We start from the raw sequence: 18,050 nt of genomic DNA, 5'->3' as shown, positions 1-18,050 counted from the left end.
CCTTTTCTATCGATTACTCTGGTTTTATTGTGTAAACAAATTGTATGAAATAATATGTTTCTGTGATAATGAGTTTTATATGAACAAGGGTTAAATCTTACCACTTAGATGAGTATGAATTCTCACCAAAACCATCTTAATCATGAAACTCCTTTTAAGAACCAACTCACAAGTGAGTGGTCAGATCAACAGTTTTCTAACAAGAAAGCACCAGCCATGACTATTGTGTAGACTGCTGGCCTGAAGCTTATAACATAATGAAATAAATTGCATCAGAATAATTTCTAGACCTTTATAACCAGACTAGCTGTAATATTCTTATTTCTGCTGTGTTCCCATGGGATCAGTACTGTTAAGGGCCATAGGGGGCAGGAGTTTACTTGCAGAGACAAACTTAAACTAGTACAAAGGCATTAAGGAAAAAAAAAAATCCTTAAAATGATTCTAAAATACCTTTATGGAGGTGAGCAGCATTATACAATACCTGGTAGTGTGCTCTTGGAGCCATGAAATTATCAGATGAATTGGTAATGTATTTTGAAATATGCAATGAAATTGCAACCACCCTGGAAATCAAGAGTGACCCACATGTATCTTGAATGACTGGAATCTAGAATTACTAGGGAGGATATTTTCATGTATTTTAAACATTGATTAAAGTGCTGCTGATGCATTTAGAATTTATTTTTTTAATCAATAACTGGTATTCTACAATCAAAGACCCTGTTTGATTGGTTCACATTAGTCATTGTCTGAGGAAATAAAAGTGTCTATTCCTCAGGATCCCAGTAAAAGCAAACCCAGGCAGATTTTGGTGAGGATGAGCACTGAAGCAAATGATCCTGCCCATTTAGCTGAACTCCTCTTCCCTTCCATAGTTTATTCCACCCTGCACCCCATTTAGGACTCCCCTTTGACATCTGCTCCATTTTAAAGGCTAGCCCAGAAAAAGCCATGTTTCATTATGTGCCAAAGTGCTTTGTTGGAGTCAATTATAAAAACACACACTGACCTTCTTCCTTATCCAGGACATTTGGTTAGTTGGAGATGCCTAAGGTATTTTGATTGGGAAAGTGAAGATCAGTACATATATCCTTAGAATTACTCAGGGAGTCCACAGAAGGGTACAACTTGTTGTGGTGGATCTGACTCAATACATTCATGTACTCACATAGCATCTACTGGACACAAAAATAAGTCTGAGTCAGGTGATAGCAGAGCATGACAAGTGCTCTTGCATAAGGAGGGACTGTCTAGTTTAGTTGTATCAGGAGACCCTTGATGAAACAGCTGTATTTTTTCCTTGTTACAAGAAACAGAAGAGTGAAGGATGCTTATACTGCTTTACAAAACACACTAAACTCTGCCTGCATTGACATCCAGTACGAGAAGTCTGAACACATATTGCAGGGTTAAATGGATGGAGAGATTATCCACAGATGTTTTTAAAAAATGTGGTTTAATATAAAATTTAATGATAACAAACCCTTGCCCTGCCCACTACCATGTTCCTTGTATTTTTCAGTAAAAAGATACAGTCTAGGTGTGGAAATGTTGGTATGTAACACAATCTGGAGTTCCCACAAATTCTTCTTCTCCCCCTGAGACTAACTTCTTGCTACTAATTGATTCCAATTAGCCAGTTTTAAGTGTAATTATTCAGTGAAAGAAACAAACAGCATTATATCTATGCTATACATCCCACTACTAACAACATGGCATTATTGAACCTGTGGAAGTGAAATGGCTCACGCTTGGGAAAAAAACACCTTCAAAAAGCTGTGTTTAAAAACACTGAGAAAAAAATATATTGTGAAGCAACTGAAACATACTTTAACTAAAACTTGCTAGTGGAGAATGAAGGCACTTGTTTTCCTTCTTAAATTGTGATGAAATGAGGAAAAAGAAATGAAAGGAAGAAAAATCAGTTTCTGAATAGACATGGATCAATATGAAAATAGAAGATCTGGGGAAAACAATACATCTCAGCCACCTAATTTTGAAATATAAAATATTTAATTCTCATATGAAGCAGGTATTTTTATCCTAAAACTTGAGATAGAAAATGTTGGCCTTTGAGTAAAAAAAGTGTTATGATTTAGTAGTGTAATACTCAGTAGTTTTAAAAGGATTGAAATAAAAGAAGACAAAAAAGCAAAGAGTGGCAATGGTATGATTTCAAAGCACAGGGTGAATGGCGGTACACGGGGTCCTGGTGGTACATAGGCAACATGCTATACATGCCTCAGATGTTCCTTCCAACTTGAAAGGTGACCAGAAAGCAAGAGGTGATTATAAGAGAGAAAGGAGGGAGAAGGAGAAGGACCCAGATTACTGGGGAGCCTGTGGCAAAATTCCAGCTTCTTATTAGATAGGACTTTACCCAGAGCATAATGCGGCAGCATGGCCTTTCCTCTTGTGTCTGTTCCTTTGTAAAAGCAAAAATAAAACTTGTCCAAGATGCAGCCATATCTAGTCATCTGGCCATCTCTAATTATAAACTAAACATAAATAATGCTTAATGCCACTGGAATCAAGTAATAAAGAAGGCCATTTATACAGGTGATGCAAGGGTGAAGGAGCAGAGGCGAATGATGGAAGGAAAGTTCCTTCTTTTGGTATATTTAAGCCAGCACAAATCACCATGTGTCAGCTTGTTTTACAATCGAGTGTTTTGGCTGTTTTGGCTTTTAATTAGAAAGTCTTTCCCTTAGCATTTTTCTTTGCAGCAATTTTTTAACTAAGCAGCAGGTGTATTCCCCAATGCCATATGTTCAACCTGACATGTTATTGAAAACGTCTTCTGGACAAAAAACAAAACCAAAACAAAACCAACCCCCGAACCACTAAAGGTAGGACCGCTGTCCCAGTCTGTTCCCTGTGGCCCACTTGCAAGCCTCAAAAGGACACAATGGGCCCCTGTTAGGAGTGGCACTTCTTTGTGCAAACCTTGCAAAGCCAACAGACTATAGTCTGCTAATTTCCTCTGCTTCTCTGGCAACCTGTGGCTTGGAAACAGTTATCCCCCACTTGATCTTTTAAGTAACAGCCACCTGTTGGTGGATCTGTGAGTTCATAGTACTTTTGAGTACCTTATTGATGTTCTTTGACCAACATGTTAGTAGGCTATCAAGCGTAGGCAATTTTTGCATTTAAACAGAAGGGATTAAGAGCGATGGGTATCCTTGACTTTGAACTATGCAAGGTGAACCTGACTATGATCACAGAAATACCTGACTGAGGCTGGAAGGGTCAGTGGAACACTAACAGATGTGAGCTGATGTGGTCTTTCCTGCCTGTATTTCTGACCTGTATAAATATGTTTCTGGGCTTGGCATAGAAGGACATTTTCTGAGCCCTTTACTGTGTAGGTTTTTTTTGTGAGTGGGGTCAGTATGATAAAGTCTGTCTGTAAACCTTTGATATACTCAGATGAATGCAGGATGAATCACTCAGGTTAAAACTGAAAGTTAGGAAAGCTGCAATGTGCCTGCCCACAGTTTGGATGAACTGTACCCAGCTGCATGATATACAATAAGGTTGCTCATTTATAGAGCTTTTCTTCCAAGACTGTAAACCACCAGTGTGAATACTGAGAAGTGTTTGTGTGCAATCTTAACGTAACATAAACCACAGCTTTATGGGGGTCTCTCATCAGCTCTGTGCTGGCCACAGTATAACCCAGTATAGAATTGGAAACTATGCTGTCTGAAAGTTATCCATGTTTCTTCTGATACTTGTCTAGGGAGGGCTATCTCCATAGCAATGCAGTTAAGGTGAGACGTGCTCCTGTATTTTGTATGAGTAACTGAAATCCTATCCTGTAAGATCATAAAATAAGATTGCATACAAGATGTTGATGGCCTGGGGGAAGTTTTGAACAACTGGGAGTCATTATCATGATCTTGTTGAAAAGATAATCCATGATCTGGTTCATTTTCCAACAATCTTTGCAGAAAGACCAAGGAGCTGCAAGCTTCAGAGGCAATACCCATGAAATACATGTCCACTCTTGTAACTGTGGACAAATGAAAAAAGCCGAGATTTTTTCCCAGAAGTACACAAATTGTTTCTTTGGAGTCTCATGCCTTTGAAATTTCTCATCCAAATGGTTATATATAGCATTCTGTACATAGAACTACTTGCAGAGAGTAGCATTTGAGAACAAATTAAGAAGTTAATACCTTCCTTGACCTGTATCTGGTCAAGCTACATTTTAGAAACCCATCATTACTAATATGAAGACGAGGTTAATCTAGTAATGCACAGTTTTAGAATGATGGATGAGTTGAGGCACATGAGCTACTTAACACAGTACCTAGGAGCACCTTCTTATCATAAGTCTCCAGACTGACAAGAAGACCAAGGAGGGGCGGAGGGGGGCTGCAAACCTCTCAATGCTTTCTTTGAGTAATGGGACCAAAGTTGGAGGTGAATATAAACACAGCCTTGGCTCCCGTCACTCATGCCTTCCTCCAGTATTTCAATGGTGCTATTTCAACTTGGCCTGAAAGGAATTAGCCTCGTGGCTCCTTACTAGCATAAGCCTTAAATCTTTTACATACCCTCTTTGATACTGGCCCTTCAATTTATAGAGTAATACTGTCAAAGATGAGTTGTGTGACTGACTCCCTCAGCTGGTTTTGGAAGATCTCAGCCTGGAGAGTTATGTGTTTGTTATTTTATATCAAGAAGGCTAGCACAATGATCCTGTGCTGTCACCTGCTCCTGTGCTGTCACCTCTCTCTTTAAAAGGGAGCCAGATAGCCCAACTGCCTGGCACCACTTTTCTGAGAATGCTTCACAAGAACCTTAACCTGTGGAACTTCTAACTATTCAATTGCATTTAATTAAAAATGTGATTAAAAATAAAAATAATTATAAATGAAACCCAAAGTGTTCCACTGTATTGCAGGTTACTTCTGTTCTTTGCCTGAATACCTCCCTGTGCTGCTGATGGGAATAGACATGAGTTAAAAACCAGTGGAGAAAGTGATAGACACTGCCTATTTTACTAATGCCCATATACTGACAGTATGCATACAAAATCTTAAAAGCACTCAGGCACTTTTTTTGTGCCCACTTTTAAAGGGTTTAATGAAACATATAGAAACTGACATTTTAAACCTGTAGCCTTGGATGTTATTCTATTGTGTCAGTGTGTTGTTTTTTGGTTTTTTTTTTTGCCAAATCACACAGCAACAGTTTTCTACCTTTCTGCCTCAAACTTCAGTCAACAAATAATGAAGGCTATTTTCAAGTAATACAATGTTTCTGTTCTTTGGCCTGTTATAACAGGTGGGCAGCCACATAACACAGCAGTAAATACGTGGGAATGCTAGTCATGGAGCAAAATCTTAGTTCTCCTAGGATGTACAAACACAATTAGCAAGTGTATCACCATACTTATAATTAAGCACAGTTAAAGCTACAAGCCTTTGTTAGTCTGGGCTGCAAGATAAAAGCAAAGACTCAGTTCCTTCCAGGGAGCAGACGTATATATAATCCTTATATGGGATACTTGTAAGAAAGTATGAAGACTATACAAGGAAACTGGTAAATTCCTTATAAACTGGTGTTCCCTACACTTAAACTGGTTAGTGTGTCAGTAGATGATCATTCATATTCTGCAACAGCATGCAAAGTCAGATAACATTTCTTGAAGATGTCGCAGATTCAGGAAGAAGAGAGATCAGACATTCCTTTGGGAAGTAAAACAGCTAATATATCACATTTCGTGAAACTGCAGATTAGCTTTGCTTATAAAAGAAGCGTAGGACTTGATTTTAATTTTTTTTTCTTTTTTATTCACTGTGGAAAATAAGGCCGTTATTCTGCAAATTGTTATGTATGCATTTATCTTGATGTACAGCATACATTCCCGTAGATTCCATGGGACTGAATGCCATGGATAAACACATCTGTAACTGCTTACAAGATTTGAGCTAAAGAGCTTCAAAGAAGAAAATGAACAGAGATAGTTTTTGAAGTATGCAAGCAAAATAAGGGGAACAAGGCTGCTTTCAGACACTGATCTAGATCCTCGCTGTGTATGTTAATTCTGTGTTTTCTGCAGTCTCTGTGTGCAAAAGTTTGGGGGCAGGTGGAAGAAGTGCGCTCACTCAGTAATCCAGCTTCCCAGACCGGGGTTCGCTCCTAGGACTACTCAAGCCACGTGTTGGTGTATTACCGCAGGCAGCATTTAACACGGCCTTAAATCTCTCCAACTGGGAAGCGGGGTCCAGCGTGGGCAGGAGGGAGAGGAGGAGTGAGAAGGCTGTCCTGGGGTCGCGGAGGAAAGTCCGGGGCACTACTGAGTTTCAGCCAACACTCTATAGTGTTTACCTTTTTAGGCATATTAATCTTACCGATATAAGTAGGAGTATTTACTCTTTCTTCGGCTCCATCCCCACGTTAGTATGACAGCGCTATTGTCATCCAAACGCGTAATCGGCGGTTCTTTATTATAAAGTCTATGTAAATATGACACTGTACCGGCGTTCAATATTTACGTGGAAAACCCGCTCGCGTACCCAGGAACCGGGGGTTCCTGCGCTCGAAGACTCCGGCCCGGTCACCCGCCTGGTTCCCGGCTCTCGCCCTTTGCCCGCCCCAGCCGGGGCTCCCGCCGCCGCTCAGCGACCTCCCCCGGAGCAGCCGCGTGCAACACACCGGAGCGGAGCCTCCCTCGCCCCCGCCTCCCGCCCCCGCTCCCCCGGGGCGCCACCGTCACCGCCGGCAGCCGGAGCAGCCGCTGAAGCCGAGGGGCGGCGGGGCTTGCCCACCTCTCCCCCCTTCCCATCCCATCACTTCCCTTGCATCTCCCCGGTGCTTATATATAGCCGCCACTGCCCGAGCCAACCGGGAGAGTGCTCTGTACCTGCAGGAGATAAGAAAGACTAAATAAGAGAAGAGCAGCGGGAAGCGACTCTCCGGAGCCAGCCCCGCCAGAAGGAGGAGGAGGACGGGCCCGGCTCGGCGCCGCTGTCCGGTGCCGCCACTCCGGAGCCGAGCGAGACCCGCGGGGACAGCAGGACCTTCTCGGCGGCGCAGGGCGCGCATGGCTCGTGCGCTGCCGGGGCCGAGCGCAGAGACCTACCCCAGCCCCAGCGGCTCGGGGCGCCGGGGGAGGAGAGCTCCCTGCGGGCGGCGGCGCTAGAGGGGGGGCCGGGGCGGCAGAGCCCTCCCCCTGGGCGCCGGGGTGCGCTCAGCGGCATGTGCTGAAGTGCCCCGCAGAAGCCACACAAGTTGCCAGCGCGGCGCGGCCCCAGCGGCCGGACAGCGGGGAGCGCCCGCCGCTGGCTCCCGCCCGATCCCGTCCCGTCCCCCCCTCCCGGGGGCCGCTCTCTGGCGGGGCTGCCGGCAGGCAGGGCGATGCTGCTCGCCGGGAAGTAAGAGGCAGCGCAGCGGCACGTTCACCAGCCCGGGCCGAGGGCCCCCCTGCCTCGGAGCCTCCCATGCTTTCGGGGCCCCCTCGGGTGGCGGCGGTCCCGTGGGAGACGGGGGCGGCGCTGCCGTGATGGACCTGGAGGAGAAGCGGGAGAAGCGCCCGCCCGTCACCCCCATGATGATAGAGGAGGAAGCCGCCCTGCGGAACGGCAGCCGTGGGCTGCCGCCGGGCTCTTGGGCCGAGGCGGCGGGGCCGAGACCCCGCACTACGGAGCGGCACATCGCCGTGCATAAGCGCCTGGTGCTGGGCTTCGCCGTCTCCATCCTGGCGCTGCTGGCGGTGACCATGATCGCCGTGCTGCTCAGCGTCCGCTTCGAGGAGTGCAGCGCAGCTGCCGACGGCCCGCCGCGGGCCAGCGGCAACGGGAGCCTCCCGGGGGCGGCCCGGCAGCCGCCCGGCGCAGGGCAATCCCCTGGCCGGCCGGAGCAGGAGGAGGAGGAGAAGGAGGCGCGGGGCGGGGAAGTGGTGGAGGAAGAGGAGGAGGAGGAGTGGCAGCGGCGGCGGGAGCTGCCGCCCTGGACCCGGCCGCGGCTCCCGCGGCACCTGCGGCCGCTGCACTACAACCTGATGCTGAGCGCCTTCATGGAGAACTTCACTTTCAGCGGGGAGGTGAACGTGCAGCTGGAGGTGCTCAACGCCAGCCGGTACATCGTGCTGCACGCACACCGCATGCACATCGAGGCGGTCCGCGTGGCCGAGGACAAGCTGGCCGGCGGTGTGCGGGTAGACCGTTCCTTCTTCTACCCCCAGACTCAGGTCTTTGTCGTTGTCCTCAACCGCAGCCTGGAGGTGCAGAAAAGTTACAACCTCAAGATCATCTACAACGCCCTCATCGAGAACGAGCTGCTGGGCTTCTTCCGCAGCTCCTACGTCCTCCACGGCGAGAGAAGGTAGCGGAGGGGCAGCGCTGCTTCACCTCAACTCGGGCTGAAGTTGGCGGCCCCCGCCCCTCCGCGGCAGCCCGCGCCGAACTTCGTGCGGGGCGGCGCTAGGACCTGGTGGGCCGCGGTTCCGCCAGGCGGGGGAGGCCGCGGGCTCCGCTCCGCCCGGCACCGGGGGTTCGCCGACCATGTTGACGGGAGCAGGGCTCGGCCGGCTGCTGGCGGAGGGGGCTGCGGGGTTGGGGGGACAGCCGCCACGGCAGCGGGAAACTAGGCCGGCCGGTGACTGCAGGCCGGCCCTCGCCGACATCCGCCGCCTGACTCGCCGGGGGTCCCCTACGCTGTCCAGCCGCAGCTGAGGGCTGACGCTGGGGGGCGGAGCTGCGGAGGCTCTCGGGGCCCGACAGCTCTTTTCCGGTCCGCTCCACAGGCCGGTGTCGGAAGGGTAGTTAGAGGTGGTTTCCGATGCTCGGGGGCTATGTGGGAGTGGGCGCGGGCAGGACGGGCCTCAGCGGAGCTCCCTCAGCGGCTTCGGGCTGGGGCTGGCCGTGCGGGCGGCCGTGCCATGCCGCTCCGGTGTGAGCCGCGGCAGCCGCCAGGTGAGCGGAGCGCTCCGCCTGCGTGCCCGCCTCGGGCGGGGATGGCTGAGGTGGTTACCGGCGGTTCGAGAGCTGCCGCGGCGCGGCTTGGAAACGGGCGGTGGTAGCGGGTAAACTTCCCGGGGTGGTAGGAGTAAAGCACTGACCCTGGCACGGCAACCCCGGAGCGGAGGCGCAGGGTCTGCTGAACAGACACTCTGTGTCCGCCTGCCGTGTGTCCTCGTGTGACAGAGCCGTGCCAGGTTACAGGTAGCAGCGTGTGGGGGAGCGGAACATCTCCGCTGTTTTGTCTGTTTCATTATTTGAAGAAAGAGGTGTCGGGTTGTGATTTCACATCAGGGGAGCACGTTCACGGCACCTGCTGCCGCTGAGTCGCTGCAGATCTACACCCCGCTACAGGGCAAACCTGGTCACTTTCCACTGTTTTCATGCAGAGCAAGATTCTGTCTTCAACTGTGTTTCCTCTCGTGACTCTAGCCACTGGGTCCCTGTCGGGGCCCTTGTTGCAGTAGGCAGGGTCACTGGGGAGGCTCCCTTTTAGGCAGTTACAGAGTCTTTTATTTTTATTCTAACCATAGCCAGTCTTTGCAATGGAAAAGAAATACCGGATGGGCTTCTCGATATAATTTTAGAGTTAGTTTCTTTTTAAGCTGCCCTTTCTTGAAACATCTGTGCCGTGACAGGTTTTCTCTTCTAAATCTTACTGTTTCATACTGTGAATTGAAGCAAACTGTTTATACTTGAAAGAACTGGGCAAAAATAGTAAGTCAGAGAGAAAAAGAGCACTCATCAACTCAATTAAATCAACAGCCCTTGCATTAAAACATATTTCCATTACTGTGATTACTGACAATTTTAAACAGCCAACCGCAAACAAGATTAAAATGAAGTTTGTGCGATTTGTCATCACACTGAAATAAAATGGAAATTCAAAAAAGCACGGTTGTAGGAAAAGATGTGGATAAAAATCCTTTTATCATGAAGGGGTAGATGACGGGTAGTCAGGAGTTCTTACAGACCTGTACGGAAAATGAGCAAAGCGGAGAATAAAATACAGCTAACAGCAGGAGATATAATTCACTTTACAAACCCAAGAAATTATTTAAGCAGTTATTATTCTTGTGTATTTAGATTTTGTATAGGAATAATTGAACTGTCAAATAGATGTGGCAGTGACATTTTTCCAAAGTTACTATACTACACTTCAATACCAATGCCCCAGTTATAAGAAACAACAGCAAAAGCCTATTAACTTTTTGAATCATCAGGATAGTTCAAGACACAGGGTAGAAGGTGATAATGGTAAAATGTTTTTCCCAGTACTTTTTGTATAACTTTTCACATACAAGTTGCCTTGTGATACACTTGAGTACAGTGATATTGAGAAGAACCTTACCTTGTGTAAGGTAACATTGTTGTACAGGGATCAGAGGGATTTTTTGTTTCTTTACACTAGCTTACTTATATTTCTTTCAGTAAAATGTTTTAAGACTCTAATCAATGTGTGGTTATAGTTTCAGGTGTTTGATTCAAGTACTGGTTTTCATTTTCAACTGTCACAGGCTTAACAGCTCACTATAGTATAAAGGAAATAATACACATTCTAAACCAGGAACCTCTTTGTTCAGAGTGTGCTCTTGCAGTGTAGCAATTTGCATTTTGATTAATAACCCATTTTTAAGGGAATACATATAACCATTTGTAGTTCTTAAACATGAGCGGCTTCTACTGTGATCAACAGGCAGGCTTCTCTCATGCTCTGGAAGACCCTAATGTTCAAGCAGGGCTTTAGCTTTTTGACATGTTTATATTCAATTAAAATACAGTAACCCCATTGGAGTATTGGTTGCTATAAAAGGGTCTAAACCATCATTTTTCACTTTTGTTGTACATGAGGAATCAATAACTCTGGCTAACTGCGAGGCTTCATAAACTTAGTAATGCCTTTGCTTGATTTCTTTTTTTTCCTAAAGTTACTTCATTTTCTGTGGTCTTCACTGCTGAAAGTCATAAATCAGCCTAAGATATTGATAGCTGCAGAAAAGTGTTTATTTTCTTACTGAAATCTTTGCTACCTTCACTAAAATGTAAAATGCAAGTGATATGCTACAAATTTACTTTGCATTATGCACCAGAATTTACTGGCAGTAATCAACAGACATTTAATACAGAGCTACTGTAGAGCACCATAAGAATATTCACACATTATTTAAATGAACATCAAACTTTGGCATAAATGAAAAGAAAAAGTTCTTACACAGACAAACCAAACAGACATATTCTTCTATCTTATAACAACTAAGATGTCAAAACAGATAGGTTGTTGAGGAAACACACGTCTTCCATTAATAGATGAGGTGGAATTAAAACACCTGCAAATTACTGCTGTGGGTATACTGAGAAGACAGGCTGCAAGGCTGTCATTCTCAGAAGTACAACTTTTTGTGGTGATATTTTTGAGAACTGGAGATAAGAATGTCAGTGCCCAGGGAGGTGTGTGGAGAGGTGAATGAAATGATCATCCTGCTCTTCACTTTTGGCATGCTATAGAAGTTTTGCTTGTTTTTTCCTCCTAACATTGAAAAATAGATAAACAGACAGTGGTTTGGATTTTTTTTTAAACACAGCCTTTGGGAAGCAGTTTCTAACTTGTTTTATGGTGCAACAAGTGAATCAGTGTTTGATAGTAATGCATGTGTTATAAATATCACCGTTATTGGTAGCTGATGTATTTTTAGCATGAAATATTGACCGCCCAGTGTTTGCCCAGTTATATGTATGTGGCTATATCTGTCTGTTTGGGAGAATACAGAATATGCAGAGTTTAACAGCTTTTATCAGCCTGGTGAAGGGATTATTTCGATGGCCTAGCACGTAACAAATATTAAAAGACTTCAGAGAAAATCTCCAAGAAGTGGGGTGAAAAAAAAGCTTCCTTATTTAGAGAGTGTCAGAATACATACAATATTCCCTAAGTATGCATTTACGTGTGTGTTGGAGCTCATTAAAATTGTTAGTTGCAAAGGAAAGTTCATAATACTTACTTTATTAATAAAAGGGCAGTACAGTTTTCCATACTCACTCGAAGCTCCTATTGATATCTATAGCTGTTTAGAGTGTGCCTAGAATGCAGAATGAGGTCCACTTGAAATAGTTCAAATACAAATTAAGTTGCTTTCCTTCATTTAATTGGCTGTTTTGGCTGAGTTGCACAGGTGAAAAATCCAGTGATAATGTGGAATTTTGTTGGATTAACATTGGAATACCTGACACCAACTTTTGCCTTACATTAAGCAACCTGATGCAGAATGAGGATTTTAGTAATCTGTGTTTTATAATGAGACAAAAAAAAAAAAAAGTGATATGATGAATTCTGTCAGTAATTACTAGCCAAATAAGGCTTTTTACTTAGAGAAAAGACCAGTAGCTGTTTCAGTGGTGGAAAAATTTTACATGTTAGCCTTATTTGAAAGAGGTGATAATTTCACTGGAAAACATATATCTAGTTCTGTCAGGTGTGGATACACCGTAGTAAGATAGAAGTGTAACATTTCAAGAAGTTTCTCTCTTCACTGATTTTTGTAAGATAAGGCTCCACAATATGTATAAACAACAAGGAGTTTTAGGAAGAGTTAATTAGATACTTTATTTTTCTTATGGGTGACCTATGTTTTTTTCTCCCTCAGCATTAGAGAGTATCATATTGCACAGTAGTGCTTATAGACTGATTAATAATAGGTGCCATTGTCTTCATTATATTAAATCTATCCACTCATCCTCTTGCCTCGGAGGAATAACAGGCGGTTAGTCAACCTCTAAAATAAGTGTTTACCTGGTATCTAAAATTTCATGGTTATTTCCACTGATGGAACATTGGAAAGTGAGACATGAATCAATACCACACAAAAAGCCTACATATGTGCTCCCTTTACAGTTATGTACTTGGCTCATAGTCATTTCTTTATCCTTCATGCCTCCAGAAAATATTCTTATTGAACCCCATAATTCAGCCTTTAAGTGTGGCTTCTTGTTTTTGCAAAAAGATTATTTCACATGGGTTTTCTCCAAATGTGTCAATATAAGTGTCACCCAGAATGCTTCCTATTCTCTGTCTGGATTAAAATCTCTTTTGTTCTATGGAAAACAGAGATTTTATTGTCAAACTAAAGCCTTCCCATTCTTTACAGCGGGAAAATAAATTCATTTTCCTCCTTCAGAGGTCCTTTCCTAATTTGACCTATTAACTGAGAGCATTGATTTAGTCTCTAAAAAATACACGAGAGAAAAAATGCATGTGTAGAAATCTACATGCCTTTCTTTTAAAACTCTGTGCTTGTTTAATCACTGGCATGTATCTGTAAATCTGCAAAGCTCACAGAATGGTTATTTGGACTTGCCCATTAACAGCAGTGTTGTATGGTAGTGTGTCTCATTATGGATGCCCCTACATACAGCCAGTACGTATGAAATCAGCAGTGGAAAACAGTAACCCCCCTGAGTGTAATATGTGACCCTAAGTTCTCATGCCCAAAGAATGACAAAGTGTCAGTGTCTCAGGGCAGAGGGAACTCCCCAGAGGCTGTTAAATCCTGGTTTGAACTGAGGACTGTGCTTGCCTTACATCATATCACCAATACTGGCTAACATTTTTTTCACATATCGATGAGCAAAACTGCTAGAGCCTGGTTTAATGCGAGGTGAGGGTTTATTTATTTATTTAATGTCAGTGTGGTGTCTGCAAATTTGTAGACCATTACTTTGTATCAATTGTGTTTGCAGTATGGGGAGTAAGAAAGTGATAAAGCAGTGTTCAAGCACTGTATAATTTGTACAGTTTGTTTTTTTTTCCACAATAGTCAAGCAATATCTTATTTGCTATGTCCATGAATCAAGTATTGTGCACAGTTAGTAATCTCTCTGTTGTTTGCTTCTTTTCTAGGTTTCTTGGTGTTACACAGTTTTCTCCTACGCATGCCAGAAAAGCCTTTCCTTGCTTTGACGAGCCTATCTACAAGGCCACATTCAAGATCAGCATCAGGCATCAAGCAACTTACTTATCTTTGTCCAACATGCCAGTTGAAACTTCTGTTTTTGAAGAAGATGGATGGGTTACAGATCACTTTTCACAGACCCCTCTCATGTCCACGTATTACCTGGCTTGGGCAGTGTGCAATTTTACGTACCGGGAAACTGTCACCAAGAGTGGAGTAGTTGTAAGTATTTTTATTATTGTATCAAATGCATGTCATTATTTTGAAACTCCTCACTTTTTGTAAGGGATCATAACATGAAGTTCTTGAAAGCATTTTCTTGATTAGCATTCCTAAAATTTTAATGATAGTGTGTATTGTTTGGCATCCTTTTGAAGGTGTTTCTAATGTTTTTTGTTTGTCTAATGCTTTTTATAACTGATTAGCTTAGTAAGTGTGGTTGTCTGATGAAATGTTAAGCTTCTAAATATGCCATTTCACTTCACTTTAATTTACTTGGGAATTTTTCTCTTATTTTTCCTGTAGTCTTTTCAGTACCAGTGTTCATGAGACTATGTATTGAAAAAAAGTAGTAATACTGGCAGGGTTTCCAGTCCCTTCCTTCAGTATTGACATGTCCCTTAGTGTGCTGTGTGTTAGCTCGGGAAGCTGATAAAGTAATTTCTATCTTAGATCTCCTGCTCAGGAGCAGGACTCTACAACCTGTCAGCTTCCTGTGGAGTCCAGATGGATGGAAGCGCTAACTTTCTGGAGCTTTTTTTTCCCAAATATGGCATGGTTCCAGGAGTTATGCCATGGAATGAAAAGAGAGAAAGTCCTTTATTTGTGTCAGTCTGGTTTCATTTACAAATATCAAGCTCAGAACTGTATACAAGCCAAAACATACATGAGAAATGCTGTCAGCCTAATAGAATATTTCACAGTGCTGTCATCTTGATTTTTCAGGTGAACATACAGAGAATCCCTCCTTCTTAGGTATTGTGACTGACAAAACAGAGCTAGTTCTGGAAGCAGAGGGCTAGGCAGCAGTTTAAGCTGTGTACTTTAGCAAAGGGAGTGTTTACCTTATACTTCTGCAAATGCCCTGTGACTTTGTGCTGTAGTCTTGGGGCATGAGGAAGGACTGCAGAACTCCCTTCCATCAGGTCAGGAAACATCTCCATAACCACTTGTAGGTAGTCTAAGCATTGAGCTGCTGTGGAGGGAGCGATTCCCGTGTTCTCTGAGCAAAAGCTATTCCTTGTCTTCCTTGTGCCAACCTTCAGCTTTGTACAGCTGTATGATCTGGCTGAAAACTGATCTGAAAAAATAAATGAAAATTTGGGAAGGTTTTTGGAGTAATGCCAGAGCCCTAGTATGGACTCAAGGCTTCACTGATGGAAGGTGGATGCAGGACAGCCCTCTGTATTGGCATCCCTCATTTGTTCCATACTGAAGTGATCAGAAAATGTCTTGTTTTTGTCACTTGAATGGCTGGGTAGGACACTGGTGGCTTTTCACTCCTCTCCATTCACACCATGGCGAGCAGACTATGACACTGCTCTCTGGCTCTGTGAAAGAGGAGGGAGGATGACTAGGAAGTGGTTCTGTGAGGTGCTTTGATCTACTAATGTAAGGATGTGGGAACTGCTGAGGCCATGCTTGTGATCCTAGTGGTTACCTGTGATGGCTGAAAGACTTCAGTTTCTGGCTTGCCATGGGCAGGGACACCTTCCACAAGACCAGGTTGCTCAAAGCCCTGTCCAGCCCGGCCTTGAACACTGCCAGGGATGGGGCAGCCACAGCTTCTCTGGGCAACCTGTGCCAGTGCCTCACCATCCTCATAGCAAAGCACTTCTTCCTAATATCTAATCTAAATCTACACTTTTTCAATTTAAAACTGTTGTCTCTTGTCCTATGAATACACTCCCTGATAAAGAGGAATGTTCACTGGCCTAGTAGAACAGGGTGAGAGATCGAGCCATTTCTTACTTCCTAGCAACCAGTACCGAAACAGACTTCTATCCAGGTAGGATTCATTGAAGAAATTAGTCTTAAGACTGGCCAGGTATTTTTCAGCTTTTGAAAACACTGATTACTTGAGGTTCTCCTTTAACTGTAATAAGATGGAAGTTTTGGGTGTATACTCTAGTAGGTAGGTCTCATGTTACTTGTGGTTTAATACTTGTGTAATGCTAGCAAGTTTGTCCTACACAACACTAACCTATTATCTCACTTCAGAATGTCCTAGACTCATCTAGGAACCATTGTAAGCAGTTCAGCTTCCAACAGTCACTGTAAGCAAAAACGTGAAACGTAGGAGGTGGACCTCAGGACTGTCAATTTGAAAGATACAACCTACTTCCTCTTTAACTCATTTTCTCACAGTGTTATTCAGAACTCATATCCTGCAGATTTTTGTTGCTTGGGTATGTTTGATACCTTGAAGACAGAGGCACAGTCATGTCATATAGAGAGTAAATAATAACTTTCTGATGTTCCCATGTTTGGCAAAACTGTTCTCAAGACTTCAGATTTAACAGGAATCTGAAGAGAAAATCCAAATGTTAATTTGTTAGGAATTTTATGGCTACTAGAACCTGATAGTTATACTTGAATCAGCATACATAGAACATACACATGTATGTTCCTCCAGTTGGACAGTATCGCTACACAGGATGTTGTCAACAATTAAGCAAATTAGCAGGTAATCTTCACAAAGACTATAGACCTATATAGATTGAGATAGTCTCTTCTCCCATAAAATGGTTTGGTTAGTCTAGAGATTTAACTCTTGTTTTTTTTAATGCCCCTATCATAGAGGTATATTAATGCCCCAGAATACCAAAATAGCTTACACTGAGTTATTGTTTAAGCATATCTTGCTGTTGTTCAGTTTGTTTGTGATCTGATCATCTTTAATCATTGTTCAGTTTTGTTGAAAGAGTATCTTTTAAGGCAAACACTTCGGTTCAGAGCTGTGTTCATTCAGATGAATTGCTGAGGAAATCCATCTTCTTGAGTCTTTTGTACTGCAATACCAGGAGTTCATGGACACTTCTGGGTGAATTAGAAGTTATGTGAGTCCTGACACTTGCAATCTTAAACTTCTTGGTTTCCTCTAAAGCCACTTTTTTTCTGAAATTTAGTTGTTCCTATATCCATGGCAATGATAAAAGTGAGTTTCCTTCTAAAATGAATGAATGGTCAGGAAAATTAACCAAACATCCATACTGAAGCATTTTGGTAGGCCATTTCTTGAACTGGAGAATCTTTCTTCAGTTAATGCAACATATGTGGTACTTATTTTCTAGACATGTAGTAGACACCTAAAAGACTTCAGCTTGCATAGACTTTTATTTTGGCACTTTCATGAACCTGGTTTTGGTTCACAAAACCTTTTGGGGTCAAGGGTCTATACTTTCTGATTTTGGCAGTGTGCTAATGATTAAAATCTCACTTCTCTTCCAGTTGGCAAGTCTTACTACAGTGCTATGGTCAAGGGTAGATAAACTCCCTGAAGAACAGAACAAACAGTGAGGTCAAAACCAGATTTGTTCTTCAGAAATGGTTAAGTGTTAGCTGTTCAGTTTATCTTAGAGAATGACATTGACCTCAAAATTAATTTTAACCTAAATGTGAGATTCAAATACAAATCAAGTTATAAATAGAAGCTGGCTTTTGGAAAGCTTAGGTAGCCAATCAAAATAGTAATTTTGATATATCCTATATAATTCTTGCAGACAGGAAGATGTTCTATATTTCATACACTGAAATTAATTTGGAAAGGGGAATTAAGACAAGCAGTGCTTTTCTAGGACCACAGCTCAGTGGATATGAATCATTAGCATAACTCTTAAGTCCGTATGGGTCTGATCAGAATTCCTTCCAAAGGAGGTAATTTAAAGACAGAGTTGACTTTGTATGCATTACAGATATGTAATATGTTGTTCAGATTCATCTGGGATTACAGGAAATCACTGCCTTTGCCTTTGGGGAGGGGCTTGTTATCTGTGGAAAGGACTGTGGTGTATGTAGTCACCTCTGCTGCTGTGGACTGGGAGCAGTGCAGTTCTGCCATGGTGTTGCCTGAGGTCATGGCGTGCTGGGGGAGGAGAGATGTCCTTGTGAGCAGCCTAGCTGATCTTTG

General features: G+C 43.5%; 1 protein-coding gene across 1 annotated transcript in view; it reads left to right on the top strand.

The window, feature by feature from the left end:
* Positions 1–7,375: 7,375 nt before the first annotated feature.
* TRHDE (thyrotropin releasing hormone degrading enzyme) overlaps positions 7,376–18,050 on the top strand; it is a 215,131-nt gene continuing 204,456 nt past the window's right edge. Inside the window, exons 1-2 of the mRNA XM_061367998.1 lie at positions 7,376–8,340; positions 13,870–14,143. Of these exons, the coding sequence (XP_061223982.1) occupies positions 7,520–8,340; positions 13,870–14,143 (1,095 nt within the window). The 5' untranslated portion in view covers positions 7,376–7,519. The remainder of the gene's footprint in view (positions 8,341–13,869; positions 14,144–18,050) is intronic.

Source organism: Neopsephotus bourkii, unplaced genomic scaffold, assembly GCF_033783945.1.
Source record: "Neopsephotus bourkii isolate Nb327-2 ecotype Australia unplaced genomic scaffold, CSIRO-AGI_Nbou_v1 NB_1423, whole genome shotgun sequence".
Classification (NCBI taxonomy): Eukaryota; Metazoa; Chordata; class Aves; order Psittaciformes; family Psittacidae; genus Neopsephotus; species Neopsephotus bourkii.
The sequence above is the reverse complement of the archived record's forward strand: the minus strand, read 5'-3'. Positions and strand labels throughout refer to the sequence as shown.